Source organism: Coregonus lavaretus (assembly GCF_964263955.1).
Source record: "Coregonus lavaretus genome assembly, chromosome: 27".
Lineage (NCBI taxonomy): Eukaryota > Metazoa > Chordata > Actinopteri > Salmoniformes > Salmonidae > Coregonus > Coregonus lavaretus.
In genome coordinates this window covers 10,138,592-10,157,434 of record NC_140014.1, presented here as the reverse complement: position 1 = coordinate 10,157,434, position 18,843 = coordinate 10,138,592, and the positions used below count along the sequence as shown (strand labels likewise).

Here is an 18,843-nt window from a genome sequence, read left to right as displayed (position 1 = left end):
CTGTGTGCGCGTGGAACACTGTGTGACACTGTGTGCGCGTGGAACACTGTGTGACACTGTGTGCGCGTGGAACACTGTGTGACACTGTGTGCGCGTGGAACACTGTGTGACACTGTGTGCGCGTGGAACACTGTGTGACACTGTGTGCGCGTGGAACACTGTGTGACACTGTGTGCGCGTGGAACACTGTGTGCGCGTGGAACACTGTGACACTGTGTGCACGTGGAACACTGTGACACTGTGTGCGCGTGGAACACTGTGTGACACTGTGTGCGCGTGGAACACTGTGTGACACTGTGCGCGCGTGGAACACTGTGGGACACTGTGCGCGCGTGGAACACTGTGGGACACTGTGCGCGCGTGGGACACTGTGCGCGCGTGGGACACTGTGCGCGCGTGGGACACTGTGGGACACTGTGCGAGCGTGGGACACTGGGACACTGTGCGCGCGTGGGACACTGTGCGCGCGTGGAACACTGTGGGACACTGTGTGCGCGCGTGGAACACTGTGGGACACTGTGTGTGCGCGTGGGACACTGTGTGTGCGCGTGGAACACTGTGGGACACTGGGCGCGCGTGGAACACTGTGGGACACTGTGTGCGCGCGGGGAACACTGTGGGACACTGTGTGCGCGCGTGTGGAACACTGTGTGCGCGCGTGGAACACTGTGGGACACTGTGTGCGCGTGTGGAACACTGTGGGACACTGTGTGCGTGTGCGCGTGTGGAACACTGTGGGACACTGTGTGCGTGTGCGCGCGTGGAACACTGTGGGACACTGTGTGTGTGTGCGCGTGGAACACTGTGGGACACTGTGTGTGTGTGTGCGTGGAACACTGTGGGACACTGTGTGCGTGTGGAACACTGTGGGACACTGTGTAACACTGTGCGCGTGTAACACTGTAACACTGTGTGCGTGTGCGCGTGTAACACTGTGTAACACTGTGTGCGTGTGCAACACTGTGTGCGCGTGTAACACTGTAACACTGTGTGCGTGTGCACGTGTAACACTGTGCGTGTGCGCGTGGAACACTGTGTAACACTGTGTAACACTGTGTAACACTGTGTGCGTGTGTAACACTGTGTAACACTGTGTGCGTGTGTAACACTGTGTAACACTGTGTGCGTGTGTAACACTGTGTAACACTGTGTGCGTGTGTAACACTGTGTAACACTGTGTGCGTGTGCGCGTGTAACACTGTGTGTGTGTGGAACGCTGTGTGTGTGTGTGTGTGGAACGCTGTAACACTGTGTGTGGAACACTGTGTGTGTGTGTGTGTGTGTGTGTAACACTGTGTGTGTGTGTGTAACACTGTGTGTGTGTGTGTGTGTGTAACACTGTCTGTGTGTGTGTGTGTGTGTGTGTGTGTGTGTGTGTGTGTGTGTGTGTGTGTAACACTGTGTGTGTGTGTGTGTGTAACACTGTGTGTGTGTGTGTGTGTAACACTGTGTGTGTGTGTGTAACACAGTGTGTGTGTGTGTGTGTGTAACACTGTGTGTGTGTGTGTGTGTGTGTGTAACACTGTGTGTGTGTGTGCGTAACACTGTGTGTGTGTGTGTGTGTAACACTGTGTGTGTGTGTGTGTGTGTGTGTAACACTGTGTGTGTGTACGTAACACTGTGTGTGTGTGTGTGTGTGTGTGTGTGTAACACTGTGTGTGTGTGTGTAACACTGTGTGTGTGTGTGTGTAACACTGTGTGTGTGTGTGTAACACTGTGTGTGTGTGTGTGTGTGTGTAACACTGTGTGTGTGTGTAACACTGTGTGTGTGTGTAACACTGTGTGTGTGTGTAACACTGTGTGTGTGTGTGTGTGTGTGTGTGTGACACTGTGTGTGTGTGTGTGTGTGTACGTAACACTGTGTGTGTGTGTGTGTGACACTGTGTGTGTGCGTGTGTACGTAACACTGTGTGTGTGTACGTAACACTGTGTGTGTGTACGTAACACTGTGTGTGTGTACGTAACACTGTGTGTGTGTACGTAACACTGTGTGTGTGTACGTAACACTGTGTGTGTGTGTGTGTGTGTGTGTAACACTGTGTGTGTGTGTGTAACACTGTGTGTGTGTGTGTGTAACACTGTGTGTGTGTGTGTAACACTGTGTGTGTGTGTGTGTGTGTGTGTGTAACACTGTGTGTGTGTGTGTGTGTGTGTGTAACACTGTGTGTGTGTGTAACACCGTGTGTGTGTGTGTGTGTGTAACACTGTGTGTGTGTGTGTGTAACACTGTGTGTGTGTGTGTGCGTAACACTGTGTGTGTGTGTGTACGTAACACTGTGTGTGTGTGTGTGTGTGTGTGTGTGTGTGTAACACTGTGTGTGTGTGTGTAACACTGTGTGTGTGTGTGTAACACTGTGTGTGTGTGTGTAACACTGTGTGTGTGTAACACTGTGTGTGTGTAACACTGTGTGTGTGTGTAACACTGTGTGTGTGTGTAACAATGTGTGTGTGTGTAACACTGTGTGTGTGTAACACTGTGTGTGTGTGTGTGTGTAACACTGTGTGTAACACTGTGTGTATGTGTGACACTGTGTGTGTGTGTGTGTACGTAACACTGTGTGTGTGTACGTAACACTGTGTGTGTGTACGTAACACTGTGTGTGTGTGTGTGTTTAACACTGTGTGTGTGTGTAACACTGTGTGTGTGTGTAACACTGTGTGTGTGTGTAACACTGTGTAACTGTGTGTGTGTGTGTGTGTAACACTGTGTGTGTGAGTGTAACATTGTGTAACACTGTGTGTGTGTAACACTGTGTGCGTGTAACACTGTGTGCGCGTGTAACACTGTGTGTGTGTGTGGAACGCTGTGTGTGTGTGTGGAAGTCTGTAACACTGTGTGTGTAACACTGTGTGTGTGTGTGTGTGTGTGTCTAACACTGTGTGTGTAACACTGTGTGTGTGTGTGTGTGTAACACTGTGTGTGTGTGTAACACTGTCTGTGTGTGTGTGTAACACTGTGTGTGTGTGTGTGTAACACTGTGTGTGTGTGTGTGTAACACTGTGTGTGTGTGTGTAACACTGTGTGTGTGTGTGTAACACTGTGTGTGTGTGTGTGTGTGTGTAACACTGTGTGTGTGTGTGTGTGTGTGTGTGTAACACTGTGTGTGTGTGTGTAACACTGTGTAACTGTGTGTGTGTGTAACATTGTGTAACACTGTGTGTGTGTAACACTGTGTTTGTGTGTGCGCGTGTAACACTGTGTAACACTGTGTGTGTGTGTGTGTGTGTAACACTGTCTGTGTGTGTGTGTTTGTGTGTGTGTGTGTGTGTGTGTGTGTAACACTGTGTGTGTGTGTGTGTGTGTAACACTGTGTGTGTGTGTGTGTGTAACACTGTGTGTGTGTGTGTGTGTGTGTAACACTGTGTGTGTGTGTGTGTGTGTGTGTGTAACACAGTGTGTGTGTGTGTGTGTGTGTAACACTGTGTGTGTGTGTGTGTGTGTAACACTGTGTGTGTGTGTGCGTAACACTGTGTGTGTGTGTGTGTGTAACACTGTGTGTGTGTAACACTGTGTGTGTGTAACACTGTGTGTGTGTGTAACACTGTGTGTGTGTGTGTAACACTGTGTGTGTGTGTAACACTGTGTGTGTGTGTGTGTGTGTGTGTGTAACACTGTGTGTGTGTGTGACACTGTGTGTGTGTGTGTGTGTACGTAACACTGTGTGTGTGTGTGTAACACTGTGTGTGTGTGTGACACTGTGTGTGTGTGTGTGTACGTAACACTGTGTGTGTGTACGTAACACTGTGTGTGTGTACGTAACACTGTGTGTGTGTACGTAACACTGTGTGTGTGTACGTAACACTGTGTGTGTGTACGTAACACTGTGTGTGTGTACGTAACACTGTGTGTGTGTACGTAACACTGTGTGTGTGTACGTAACACTGTGTGTGTGTATGTAACACTGTGTGTGTGTACGTAACACTGTGTGTGTGTGTGTGTGTGTGTAACACTGTGTGTGTGTGTGTAACACTGTGTGTGTGTGTGTGTAACACTGTGTGTGTGTGTGTAACACTGTGTGTGTGTGTGTGTGTGTGTAACACTGTGTGTGTGTGTAACACCGTGTGTGTGTGTGTGTGTGTGTAACACTGTGTGTGTGTGTGTGTGTAACACTGTGTGTGTGTGTGTGCGTAACACTGTGTGTGTGTGTGTGTACGTAACACTGTGTGTGTGTGTGTGTGTGTGTAACACTGTGTGTGTGTGTGTAACACTGTGTGTGTGTGTGTAACACTGTGTGTGTGTAACACTGTGTGTGTGTAACACTGTGTGTGTGTGTAACACTGTGTGTGTGTGTAACACTGTGTGTGTGTAACACTGTGTGTGTGTAACACTGTGTGTGTGTGTGTGTAACACTGTGTGTAACACTGTGTGTATGTGTGACACTGTGTGTGTGTGTGTGTGTACGTAACACTGTGTGTGTGTACGTAACACTGTGTGTGTGTACGTAACACTGTGTGTGTGTGTGTGTTTAACACTGTGTGTGTGTGTAACACTGTGTGTGTGTGTGTGTGTGTGTAACACTGTGTGTGTGTGTAACACTGTGTAACTGTGTGTGTGTGTGTGTGTAACACTGTGTGTGTGAGTGTAACATTGTGTAACACTGTGTGTGTGTAACACTGTGTGCGTGTAACACTGTGTGCGCGTGTAACACTGTGTGTGTGTGTGGAACGCTGTGTGTGTGTGTGGAAGTCTGTAACACTGTGTGTGTAACACTGTGTGTGTGTGTGTGTGTGTCTAACACTGTGTGTGTAACACTGTGTGTGTGTGTGTGTGTAACACTGTGTGTGTGTGTAACACTGTCTGTGTGTGTGTGTAACACTGTGTGTGTGTGTGTGTAACACTGTGTGTGTGTGTGTGTAACACTGTGTGTGTGTGTGTGTAACACTGTGTGTGTGTGTGTGTAACACTGTGTGTGTGTGTGTGTGTAACACTGTGTGTGTGTGTGTGTGTGTGTAACACTGTGTGTGTGTGTGTGTGTGTGTGTGTAACACTGTGTGTGTGTGTGTGTAACACTGTGTAACTGTGTGTGTGTGTAACACTGTGTAACTGTGTGTGTGTGTAACATTGTGTAACACTGTGTGTGTGTAACACTGTGTTTGTGTGTGCGCGTGTAACACTGTGTAACACTGTGTGCGCGTGTAACACTGTAACACTGTGTGCGCGTGTAACACTGTGTGTGTGTAACACTGTGTGCGTGTAACACTGTGTGCGCGTGTAACACTGTGTGTGTGTGTGTGGAACGCTGTGTGTGTGTGTGTGGAAGTCTGTAACACTGTGTGTGTAACACTGTGTGTGTGTGTGTGTGTGTGTGTGTCTAACACTGTGTGTGTAACACTGTGTGTGTGTGTGTGTGTGTAACACTGTGTGTGTGTGTGTAACACTGTCTGTGTGTGTGTGTAACACTGTGTGTGTGTGTGTGTGTAACACTGTGTGTGTGTGTGTGTAACACTGTGTGTGTGTGTGTAACACTGTGTGTGTGTGTGTGTGTGTGTAACACTGTGTGTGTGTGTGTGTGTGTGTGTAACACTGTGTGTGTGTGTGTAACACTGTGTGTGTGTGTGTAACACTGTGTAACTGTGTGTGTGTGTAACATTGTGTAACACTGTGTGTGTGTGTAACACTGTGTTTGTGTGTGCGCGTGTAACACTGTGTAACACTGTGTAACACTGTGTGCGTGTAACACTGTAACACTGTGTGCGCGTGTAACACTGTGTGTGTGTAACACTGTGTGCGTGTAACACTGTGTGCGCGTGTAACACTGTGTGTGTGTGTGGAACGCTGTGTGTGTGTGTGGAAGTCTGTAACACTGTGTGTGTAACACTGTGTGTGTGTGTAACACTGTGTGTGTGTGTGTGTGTGTGTGTGTGTCTAACACTGTGTGTGTAACACTGTGTGTGTGTGTGTGTGTGTAACACTGTGTGTGTGTGTAACACTGTCTGTGTGTGTGTGTAACACTGTGTGTGTGTGTGTGTAACACTGTGTGTGTGTGTGTGTGTGTGTGTGTAACACTGTGTGTGTGTGTGTGTGTGTGTGTGTGTGTGTGTAACACTGTGTGTGTGTGTGTGTGTGTGTGTGTGTAACACTGTGTGTGTGTGTGTAACACTGTGTAACTGTGTGTGTGTGTAACATTGTGTAACACTGTGTGTGTGTAACACTGTGTTTGTGTGTGCGCGTGTAACACTGTGTAACACTGTGTGCGTGTAACACTGTGTGTGTGTGTGTGTGTGTGTGTAACACTGTGTGGAACGATGTGTGTGTGTGGAACGCTGTAACACTGTGTGTGTAACACTGTGTGTGTGTGTGTGTGTGTAACACTGTGTGTGTGTGTAACACTGTGTGTGTGTGTAACACTGTGTGTGTGTGTGTGTGTGTGTAACACTGTGTGTGTGTGTAACACTGTGTGTGTGTGTGTGTAACACTGTGTGTGTGTGTGTAACACTGTGTGTGTGTGTGTGTGTGTGTGTAACACTGTGTGTGTAACACTGTGTGTGTGTGTGTGTGTGTGTGTGTGTAACACTGTGTGTGTGTGTGTGTGTGTAACACTGTGTGTGTGACACTGTGTGTGTGTGTGTGTGTGTGTAACACTGTGTGTGTGTGTGTGACACTGTGTGTGTGTGTAACACTGTGTGTGTGTGTGTAACACTGTGTGTGTGTGTGTGTAACACTGTGTGTGTGCGTGTGTGTGTAACACTGTGTGTGTGTGTGTAACACTGTGTGTGTGTGTGTAACACTGTGTGTGTGTGTGTAACACTGTGTGTGTGTGTGTGTGTGTGTGTAACACGGTGTGTGTGTGTGTGTGTGTAACACTGTGTGTGTGTGTGTGTGTGTGTGTAACACTGTGTGTGTGTGTAACACTGTGTGTGTGTGTGTGTGTGTAACACTGTGTGTGTACGTGTGTGTGTAACACTGTGTGTGTGTGTGTGTGTGTGTGTGTGTAACACTGTGTGTGTGTGTGTGTGTGTTTGTGTAACACTGTGTGTGTGTGTGTGTGTAACACTGTGTGTGTGTGTATAACACTGTGTGTGTGTGTGTGTAACACTGTGTGTGCGCGTGTAACACTGTGTGTGTGTGTGTGTGTGTAACACTGTGTGTGTGTGTGTGTGTGTAACACTGTGTGTGTGTGTGTGTGTGTAACACTGTGCGTGTGTAACACTGTGTGTGTGTGTGTGTAACACTGTGTGTGCGCGTGTAACACTGTGTGTGCGCGTGTAACACTGTGTGTGCGCGTGTAACACTGTGTGTGCGCGTGTAACACTGTGTGCGTGTGCGCGTGTAACACTGCGTAACACTGTGTGCGTGTGCACGTGTAACACTGTAACGCTGTGTGTGTGTGTGTAACACTGTGTGTGTGTGTGTGTGTGTGTAACAGTGTGTGTGTGTGTGTGTAACACTGTGTGTGTGTGTGTGTGTGTGTGTGTGTAACACGGTGTGTGTGTGTGTGTGTAACACTGTGTGTGTGTGTGTGTGTGTGTGTAACACTGTGTGTGTGTGTAACACTGTGTGTGTGTGTGTGTGTAACACTGTGTGTGTGCGTGTGTGTGTAACACTGTGTGTGTGTGTGTGTGTGTGTGTGTGTGTGTGTGTGTAACACTGTGTGTGTGTGTGTGTGTGTGTGTGTAACACTGTGTGTGTGTGTGTGTGTAACACTGTGTGTGTGTGTGTGTGTGTAACACTGTGTGTGTGTGTGTAACACTGTTTGTGCGCGTGTAACACTGTGTGTGTGTGTGTGTAACACTGTGTGTGTGTGTGTGTGTGTAACACTGTGTGTGTGTGTGTGTGTAACACTGTGTGTGTGTGTGTGCGTGTAACACTGTGTGTGCGCGTGTAACACTGTGTGTGCGCGTGTAACACTGTGTGTGCGCGTGTAACACTGTGTGCGTGTGCGCGTGTAACACTGCGTAACACTGTGTGCGTGTGCACGTGTAACACTGTAACGCTGTGTGTGTGTGTAACACTGTGTGTGTGTGTAACAATGTGTGTGTGTAACACTGTGTGTGTGTAACAGTGTGTGTGTGTGTGTGTGTAACACTGTGTGTGTGTGTGTGTAACACTGTGTGTGTGTGTGTGTGTGTGTAACATTGTGTAACACTGTGTGTGTGTGTAACACTGTTTTTTTGTGTTTGAGTGTAACATTGTGTAACACTGTGTGTAACATTGTGTAACACTGTGTGTGTGTGTAACATTGTGTAACACTGTGTGTGTGTGTGTTTGTGTAACACTGTGTGTGTAACACTGTGTGTGTGTGTGTAACACTGTGTGTGTGTGTGTGTGTGTGTAACACTGTAACATGGTGTGTGTGTGTGTGTAACACTGTGTGTGTAACACTGTGTGTGTGTGTGTAACACTGTGACACTTTGTAACAATGTAACACTGTGTGTGTGTGTGTGTAACACTGTGTGTTTATGTGTGTGTAGCACTGTGTGTATGTGTGTGTAACACTGTGTGTGTAACACTGTGTGTGTATGTGTTTAACACTGTGTGTGTGTGGGGAAAACTGTGTGTGTAACACTGTGCGTGCGTGTTCCAGCGAGGCAGACTTGTGCACCGTGTCGTGGCTGTGTGAGCAGGCTGCCCAGCGCTACTACCAGGCCTGTGGCCTCCTGCCACGCCTTTCGCTGCAGAAAGATGGCGCTCTGCTCTCCCCCCAAGACCTGCTACTGGCTGTTCTCCACACCAATGAAGAGGTGAGGCCAAACCCATACGCTCAGTGCGGTCAAAAACTAGGTTTTCCTGTGTTTTATATGTATTGCCACACTGAGGTTGGAATAATTGTGAAAATGATGATAATGCACTTTTAGTGTAAGAGCTATTTGAAAAGAATGCCTGCAATTTCTGCCTGTTTTGGTGGGATGGAGTTTTGGCATGCCTAGTGACATCACCAGGCGATAAATTGGTTAACAGACCAATAAGAAAGAGTTCCAAACCTCTCTGACAATATCAGCTATTTTTCCCTTACCCACTTCCATTTAGTCCTAGCAACATTTTTGCTTGAGAAATTGCTCTTTGCTAAGAAGCTATTTTTGTTTGTTTTCAATTAAAATGGTCAAAAAGAATCACGGTAAGGTACTTAATTGTTACAGAGAAATGATTTGATATTGAGATAAAAACTTCTGCATTGGACCTTTAACCACTGACACAGGATCAGATCTTATTTCATCCCTCAGTCTGATGGTTAACCTTAAGAGTGAGGACAGGGTAATCTGAGCCTAGATCAGTCGGTAGGGGCAACTTCTACCTTGATATTGGCATAGGTCGGAGTGTGAGGGCAAGATCTGCTACTTGTGTTGATCATCTTGAACAGTGCTGCCTCAGTTTTGAATGGTGATGTGATGGATTACAATATTAGAAACACAAATGTGTAATCTTTACAGTTGTTTATGTAGTGAACATAACTAGAGAAGGAAAAAGCTGATGATGATGATGTCAACTGCAGGTCCTGGCTGAGGTGTGTTCGTGGGACCTTCCCCCTCTTCCTGAGCGCTACAAGAAGGCCTGTCAAAGCCTGGCAGTGGGTGAGTATGTGAACAGCTGATACCACCCTGGTTCATTTCTTGCCGCGGAGATGTGTGAATAAGGGGAAGGAAAGGGGAAACCTAGTCCGTTGCACAACTGAATGCATTCAACCTAAATGTGTCTCTGAATCAGAGAGGTGCGAGCGGCTGCCTTAATCGACATCCAGTTCATTGGCGAATAACACATAGAATTAAGAGTTTTGAGCGTGTATCCGTAAATTACTGGTATTTGAATTCCTGAAGTGCATTGTTAATCCATGCCGTGTGTGTGTGTGTGTTGTCTCTCTAGAGGAGAACAAGCGTGTGGCTCGTCTGTGTGAGGTGCAGGACGGCAGTCCCTCAGTGTCAGTGTGTGGCCTCAGCCTACCCCCCTCCTCCCTCTCCCCTCTCCTCCGCGCCCTCAAACTGCAGGCCAGCCTCACCCAGCTACAGCTGTCTGGCAACCGTCTCCACGACGACCTCTTCCCTGAGTTGGTCGCCGCTGCTCTCACCATGCCCCGGCTCCGCCTTCTGGATGTGTCCTCCAATCACATCACGGGGGAGGGGCTTAAGAAGGCAGCGAACGCCTTGGAAGGGCAGACTCAACCTGCTTTCCCGGTAACTACACTGAACAAAAATATAAACGCAACATGCAACAATTTAAAAGATTTTACTGAGTTAAAGTTCATATAAGGAAATCAGTCAATTGAAATAAATTAATTAGGCCCTAATCTATGGATTTCACATGACTGGGAATACAGATATGCATCTGTTGGTCACAGATACCTTTAAAATCCAGAGTATCCCAATCATGCTCAATGGTTGACATGTCTGAGTATGCAGGCCATAAACTGGGACATTTTCAGCTTTCAGGAATTGTGTACAGAACCTTGCGACATTGGGCCGTGCGTTATCATGCTGAAACATGAGGTGATGGCGGCGGATGAATGGCACGACAATGGGCCTCAGGATCTCGTCACGGTACGTCTGTGCATTGAAATTGCCATCGATAAGGCAATTGTGTTCATTGTCCGTAGCTTATGCCTGCCCATACCATAACCCCACCGCCATCGCCACCATGGGACACTGTTCACAACGTTGACATCAGCAAACTGCTCACCCACACAACGTCATGATGATATCTGCCATCTGCCCGGTAAAGTTGAAATCAGGATTAATCCGTGAAGAGCACACTTCTCCAGCGTGCCAGTGGCCATCGAAGAAGAGCATTTGCCCACTGAAGTCGGTTATGACGCCGAACTGCAGTCACGTCCTGATGAGCTTCCCTGAGACGGTTTCTGACAGTTTGTGCAGAAATTCTTCGGTTGTGCAAACCTACAGTTTCATCAGCTGTCCGGGTGGCTGACCTCAGACAATCCCGGTGGTGAAGAAGCCGGATGTGGAGGTCCTGGCCTGGCGTGGCCACACGTGCTCTGCGGTTGTGAGGCCGGATGAACGTACTGCCAAATTCTCTAAAACGACATTCGAGGCAGCTTATGGTAGAGAAATCAACATTCAATTCTCTGGCAATAGCTCTGGTGGAAATTCCTGCAGTCAGCATGCAAATTGCACGTTCCCTCAACTTGAGACATCTGTGGCATTGTGTTGTGACAACTGCACATTTTAGTAGCCTTTCCTTTTCCCCAGCACAAGGTGCATCTGTCAAATCAAAATCAAATCAAATTTTATTGGTCACATACACGTGTTTAGCAGATGTTATTGTGGCTGTAGCGAAATGCTTGTGTTTCTAGCTCCGCAGTATATCTAACAAGTAACATCTAACAATTTCACAACATATATACCCAATACACACAAATCTAAGTAAAGCAACGGAATGAAGAATATATAAATAAATAAATGGACGAGCAATGTCAGAGCAGCATAGACTAAGATACAGTAGAATAGTATAGAATACAGTATATACATATTAGATGAGTAATGCAAGATATGTAAACATTATTAAAGTGACTAGTGTTCTATTTATTAAAGTGGCCAGTGATTTCTAATCTATGTATATAGGCAGCAGCCTCTAATGTGCTAGTGATGGCTATTTAACAGTCTGATGGCCTTGAGATAGAAGCTGTTTTTCAGTCTCTCGGTCCCAGCTTTGATGCACCAGTACTGACCTCGCCTTCTGGATGATAGCGGGGTGAACAGGGAGTGGCTCGGGTGGTTGATGTCCTTGATGATTTTTTTGGCCTTCCTGTGACATCGGGTGCTGTAGGTTGTGTGGAATGATCATGCTGTTTAATCTGCTTCTTGATATGCCACACCTGTCAGGTGGATGGATTATCTTGGCAAATGAGAAATGCTCACTAACAGGGACGTAAACACATTTGTGCACTACATTTGAGAGAAAAGCTTTTTGTGCATATGGAAAATGTCTGCGATCTTTTATTTCAGCTCATGAAACATGGGACCAACACTTCACATGTTGTGTTTATATTTTTGTTCAGTATAAGTAGGACTAATTTGTATTTACTTAGTTTGTATTTACTTAGTGTAATTTGTACGAATAGTTTATCTTATTTTCTAGTGAAATACTCTCAGCTGGAAAGCAAGTGAAGCTATGAATGTCAGAAGGCCTTTTTGTTATCCTTGAATGTTTTTGCATCCCTGAATGTTGTTTCAGAAGCATATGCACCCCACCAAGACAAATTCTATGGGACTGACTTATGATACTCACCTGTAAGACTCTCGCTGTGCTGTGTCCCTATATGGCCTTGTAGGGGCCCATGATTCAGTTCCCTATTTTGATTGATGGTCACAGCCCAGCTCCGGCTTTCTGCAGTAGCGTGACAGGCAGCAGTGGGTGTGAAGGCCAGGCTAGGTGTTTGTGCTTAGAAAATGTCTGACTCTGACGTGTGAGGCTGTCATCTAGTGGTCTGTGTAATTTATGATAAATATTGTTCAATTCTGCACAGAGGTCATGTTATTTGAGAATAATATATGGACTGACCCAAAGTTTGAATCAATCATGAAGTATGTATGTGTTCACTATTGTTGCTCACCTATAGGTCCAGCAATGTGTAGATTATTAATATCTAAACTATGAGAACAGGATGAATATGTAAAGGGTGGCGTAGTGCGGCTACATAAGGTCTGCCTTGCTACATATGGATGGATGTGTTGATGGATCGCTAAACAAAATAGTTGTCTCTCCTCTCTTCCCTCCCATCTCTCTCTAGTGTCTGGAGGAATTGGACCTGAGTGTGAACCCGCTGGGTGACGGTCTGTCCCAGGCCCTGTCCTGCCTGCTGTCAGCATGCCCCCTACTGGCCAGCCTCTCCCTGCAGGCCTGCAGCCTCACAGCCCGCTGTCTGCAGCAACACCGCATCCTACTGGCCAGCGCCCTGGCAGGTAAGCAGCAACACTGCCTCCTACTGGCCAGAGCTCTGGCAGGTAAACCGGCTCATTAATATACCCTTTTCACTCTGATATTATAAATATTAGCATTGGCCACTCCAGAGTCCCAGGACCACCCATATGTAAAATGTATGCATGCATGACTGTAAGTCGCTTTGGATAAAAGCGTCTGCTAAATGGCATTTTATTATTATTAAAGATCATATAAATGGTGAAGGAGACAACTCCAAATGGATACATTGCTATCTGTTTGAGGTCGTTTTTGAAATGTTACAGAAGAATCAGAATCATCTCATCATCCTACAGGTACAGGGCACCTGAAGTCTGTGAATCTGTCCCATAATGCTCTGGGCTCTACGGGCTTTGAGCTGGTCCTGAAGACTCTGCCTCTCCACTGTCTCACACACCTCCATCTGTCTGCTATCTGCTGTGGACCCGCTGACCACCCTGCTTTAGAACACCTGATATCAGTCCTGTCCCAGGTACACAGCACATGCAAACACACAAATACGCACACGAGCACACACACACATTCAAATACTGCATCAATAGAATACTTGACATGAATTAAGCAGTGTTTGGCTAAAGAACTGCACAAACGATCACATTATCTAAGTAGCCTGGTGTAACTGGGTGTAAACTTGTCCAGGAAGGTACACAAAAAATAAACTGATGTGCAATTACAATAAATAAATCGGTAAATGATAAAAAGCTTTTATCAGAATTTGTCCAAACAATTGGTTAGGTTTCTGGTAACGCTTGTTTCTCTGTAGCCAGTAAAGCCATACAGGTAACTGCCAAAATAAAGGAAACACTTGAGTAAATGAGGGATACAAAGTATATTGAAAGCAGGTGCTACCACACAGGTGTGGTTCCTGAGTTAATTAGTATAGAAATGCCCAGTTGCCCATTATTTTGGCTACCGTGGCTAGAAGAGATCTCAGTGACTTTGAAAGAGGGGTCTGAAAGGAGCATAGGAGGTTTATAGGGTGTGTTTGTGTGTCTCAGTCACCAGATCTCAACCCAATAGAGAGCAATAGTAATGGCATATTTTTGTAGGCACTAAAGTAGGCTAACTTCACCATTAATGTTTTTTTTTTGTAGGGTTTTGGGATAAACACTGAAAATAAGGTATGTGGTAAACACAGACAGGCTTATGAGATCTTATACATTTTGTTCTATGAGATCTCATCAGCTAACATCACTTTTTTGTGAATTTTGTAAAAAGCTCAAATCTGCGCTAACATGTAAAAAATAAAAACCCTCAGGTCACATGCCTTTGACATCTAGCTAACAGACTTAGTTACTTATTAGACGGACCCAAAGTCTCCTCAGGACAACATCGTTAGACAACCGATAAAACGAGCACCTTCCCACTGAAGAGATATGGTTGCAGCCTGGAGCAAAACAATATACCATCCTTGCATTTTTGTTTGCACTGGTAAGCAGGAAGCTAACTAAACCAACTAGCTTTTGGCGTAATGTAGCGTAGACTAGTTTGCGTGGTCGCCGTAGTGATGTGAAAATGTTGCGACTAATGTTATAGTTCCATTTCTCTGACAGTTAGCGACTTGTTAGCAACGGACTTATTTTGAGCACATAAAGGCTCTTATTGAACAAAGCGTATAAGATCTCCTAAGCCTGAGTTAACCTCAGACCTTATTTTCGTAATATCTCCCAAAACCACCTTTATTTTCCCCATTCATTTCCCCTATAGGAATGCCCAACTAACGAGAGGTAGAAAATGCTAACTAATTTCTCCAATAGAGTTCCAGACACTTGTAGAATCTATGCCAAGGCGCATTGAAGCTGTTTTGGCTGCTCGTGGTGGCCCAACTCCCTTTGTTGGTGTTTCCTTTATTTTGGCAGTTACCTGTACCACAGGCGCAGCTACAAAACTTTTCACAGGTTGAAAAGCAAGCATGTCATTCACACGTATCTGCTATTCAGGCCAAGAAGCATGTGCTGATATGTTAAGAAAGAAACAATGGTTGTATCATAATTGTATCTTAAAGTGTATATAGCATTTGACTTAATGGGGAGCTATGGCAAGATTGTCTTCAATAGAGGAACAAATGTAGTGATGGTCCGCCTGTAAAAAGGTTTGATGTCGACTAATGTTTAAGCTGGATGCCAAGCTGAGAACTCAACACTGATATATTGGGTGACATAGTACTAACTGCCTGGTACTAAGCAGACCTGGGTTCAAATACTATTTTAATTATCTCAATTACTTTCACATACTGTACATTTCAAAGTAAGTATTCAGATATGGTTTATTTGAAAAGACAAATAGCAATAAGGCCTGAGGGGGTGTGGTATATGGCCAATATACCAAAACTAAGGGTTGTTCTTAGTGCCTGGACACATACCTTAGCCGTGGTATATTGGCCATACAGTGCATTCGGAAAGTATTCAGACCCCTTGACTTTACAGCCTTATTCTAAAATGGATTAAATAAAAAATTCCTCAACAATCTACACAAAATAACCCATAACATTTTTGCACATTTATTACAAATAAAAAAACAGAAATACCTTATTTACAAAAGTATTCAGACCCTTTGCTATAAGACTTGAAATTGAGCTCAGGTGCATCCTGTTTCCAGTGATCATCCTTGAGATGTTTCTACAACTTGATTTACCTGTGGTAAATTCAATTGATTGGACACGATTTGGAAAGGCACACACCTGTCTATATAAGGTCCCACAGTTGACAGTGCATGTCAGAGCAAAAAACAAGCCAAGAGGTCAAAGGAATTGTCCGTAGAGCTCCGAGACAGAATTGTGTTGAGGCACAGATCTGGGGAAGGGTACCAAAAAATTTCTGCAGCATTGAAGGTCCCCAAGAACACAGTGGCCTCCATCATTCTTAAATGGAAGAAGTTTGGACCCACCAAGACTCTTCCTAGAGCTGGCCGCCTGGCCAAACTGAGTAATCGGGGGAGAAGGGCCTTGGTCAGGGAGGCCCTTCTCTGACAGAGCTCCAGAGTTCCTCTGTGGAGATGGGCGAACCTTCCAGAAGGACAACCATCTTTGCAGCACTCCACCAATCAGGCCTTTATGGTAGAGTGGCCAGACAGAAGCCACTCCTCAGTAAAAGGCACATGACAGCCCGCTTGGAGTTTGCCAAAAGGCACCTAAAGGACTCTCAGACCATGAGAAACAAGATTCTCTGGTCTGATGAAACCAAGATTGAACTCTTTGGCCTGAATGCCAAGCGTCACGTCTGAAGGAAACCTGGCACCATCCCTACGGTTTAGCATGGTGGTGGCAGCATCATGCTGTGGGGATGTTTTTCAGCGGCAGGGACTGGGAGACTAGTCAGGATAGAGGGAAAGATGAACGGAGCAAAGTACAGAGAGATCCTTGATGAAAACCTGCTACAGAGCGCTCAGGACCTCAGACTGGGGTGAAGGTTCACCTTCCAACAGGACAACGACCCTAAGCACACGGCCAAGACAACGCAGGACTGGCTTCGGGGCAAGTCTCTGAATGTCCTTGAGTGGCCCGGACTTGAACTCGATTTGAACATCTCTGGAGAGACCTGAAAATTGTCATTATGGGGTATTGTGTGTATGTATATTGATGAGGGGGGGGGGGAACAATTTCATCCATTTTAGAATAAGGCTGTAACATTACAAAATGTGGAAAAAGTCAAGGGTCTGAATACTTTCCGAATGCACTGTATATCACAAACCCCCGAGGTGCCTTATTGCTGTTATAAACTGGTTACCAATGTAATTATAAGAGTAAAAATAACTTTTGTCATCCCTGTGGGCTGTCAGCCAATAAGCATTCAGGGCTCAAACCACACAGTTTATAATGTGCATTATTTCCCTACAATTGCACAGTATAATTCAGTGGCTATCATTCTTACATGTTCTATTTTTGAGCTGCTTTTGAAAGCAAAAGTCGAATTGAAAACATTGGCATTGTTGAATTCGATTTTCATAATAGCAAGCTAGGATGATGGTTTGGTTACCAAGGCAACTACTGCAACTATCTAGCTAGTAAACTTGCTAGCTACTTCAGTGGATGTTGTCACATTTCTACTGGCGAAGTAATACATTTCTAGTGGCAATTATGTTAAATTATAGCCATGGTATAAAAGGGATAATCAACTAAGTGTTCTATGCGTTCTCTGAAAAATAATTGAACTCCGTGGAAGGTGAGTTCCACTCCGCTAACGCGTCATAGAACACACCTTCCACGTCGTGCGTTATTTTCTAGAAAACGCGTATTTGGGAATACACTTGGGAAGTATTGACATGTATTTGAAAATACAATTCACTGACTTAAATACACTCCCATGCATTTAACCCAGTTATTTGAAAATAGTATTTGAAAATGCTTTCAAATAGGCTATTTATAGGAAGAAAAATAAATAAATTTGACTTTCAAATACTTCCAATAGAAGTAGTTGATTCAGGACACATTTATTTGAAAATACACAGAAAATAAATATTTAAATAACAAATGATCAAATACACACCCAGGTCTGGTACTAAGACATAGTAATAACTGCCTGGTCAAGGGCACACCATGAGATCAGGGATTTGATTGGTCCCTTGCTGAAAATGGAGGAGTAGTCACGGAGAACATGGTTCTGATTGGTCCTTTGTGTGCTCCACAGGATGACTGCTCCCTGACCCATCTAAGCCTGGGGGGAAATGGACTGACGGACAACAGCGTGGCCACCCTCGCCAGGTGTGTGTGCGTTTGTGTTTTCTCTCAATTCATGTCACCCTTGTCCTTGAGCTGCCTGTGCCTTTTCCAAGTGTCCGCCCTGTACAGTACCTCTGGTTTATGTAACTGTCCAGTATTAAGACCCGTATGTTCTGTGTGTCCAGATGTCTGCCTGTCTGTCCCTCCGTGGTGTCTGTGGACCTGTCAGGTAACCCAGCGGTGACCTCAGCAGGACTCCACAGCCTCCTCTCCGCCCTCCGTGATGCCCAGAGACCTTTGACCTATCTCAACCTCCAAGGTACAGTAGGCCTGTTGTAGTCTATTGGTTCTCAGTCTGGCTCTGTCTCTCTCTAAGTCCCTCTTAATTTGTTCCATCTCTCTTTCTCAGGTTGCCAGGTAGCCGGCCCCTGGGACAGCTCTAGTTTGGACAGCCTGTCAGAACAGGTCCAGGACCTGCGGCTGTGCTCCCAGAGGCTCAACAAACTGGACCGCGAGGCCCTGCAGCAGACCTGGGGCCAGAGGAGGCCCGGGGGCCACTTCCTCTCCAGAGATGCCAAGTGCCTGCTCACTGCTGCCCCCTCATTATGAGGAGGACTCCTTGAGTTCTCACACCGTTAAAGACTAGTGTCACTTGGATTCCGATACATACACTTGAGATGATTCACACCCCTTGGTCCTCATATTTGAGGCATATTTTGGTGACACATGCTGCAGAGGGATCTCAGAATTATCTTGTATGCATTTATGTAGATATATTTTCTCAGTGTGTTTGTGTGTGCGTTTATACATGTATATGTGTATTGTCTATGTATTTGTATGTATTCAATGGAAAACAAAAAAAATAAACTGAACATGATTGTCATTATTTTTGGACTGTTTATTTCCATGGTGCTTTTTTCCATGCAACCTCACAACATTTGCTGACTTACGGTCAAGCTGTGAAATGATTAAATCCCTCTTCTGTCTCCCTCCTAGTCTCTTTCAACAGCCAATGTCTCTCCGACACAACTCTCGGGGTGGAGGATCATGAGTCTTGCAAGTGAGACTGTTCCCCGCCTACTTGGTGTGAGCTTCTGAAGACACAGTTGCATACTGTGGTTTCCGACCTTGTTAGTTAACCCACTGACTGACCTTATCACTGTTGAATAGTTCCACAGAGGAGGGTGTTGGGTGGGCTTCAAGCAGAGGTAGGAGGAGCTATAGGAGGTCAGGCTCATTGTAATGGCTGGAATGGAATTAATGGAACGGTATCAAACATGGAAACCACATGTCCTCCTATAGCTCCTCCCACCAGCCTCCA

The 18,843-nt window shown here is 45.7% G+C and overlaps 1 protein-coding gene across 1 annotated transcript in view; it reads left to right on the top strand.

The window, feature by feature from the left end:
- Window positions 1–18,404, top strand: part of tonsl (tonsoku-like, DNA repair protein) — a 28,147-nt gene extending 9,743 nt beyond the window's left edge. The window contains exons 19-26 of the mRNA XM_084143970.1: window positions 8,530–8,682; window positions 9,432–9,510; window positions 9,800–10,107; window positions 12,678–12,849; window positions 13,162–13,337; window positions 17,491–17,564; window positions 17,708–17,841; window positions 17,932–18,404. Of these exons, the coding sequence (XP_084000096.1) occupies window positions 8,530–8,682; window positions 9,432–9,510; window positions 9,800–10,107; window positions 12,678–12,849; window positions 13,162–13,337; window positions 17,491–17,564; window positions 17,708–17,841; window positions 17,932–18,131 (1,296 nt within the window). The 3' untranslated portion in view covers window positions 18,132–18,404. The remainder of the gene's footprint in view (window positions 1–8,529; window positions 8,683–9,431; window positions 9,511–9,799; window positions 10,108–12,677; window positions 12,850–13,161; window positions 13,338–17,490; window positions 17,565–17,707; window positions 17,842–17,931) is intronic.
- Window positions 18,405–18,843: the final 439 nt, after the last annotated feature.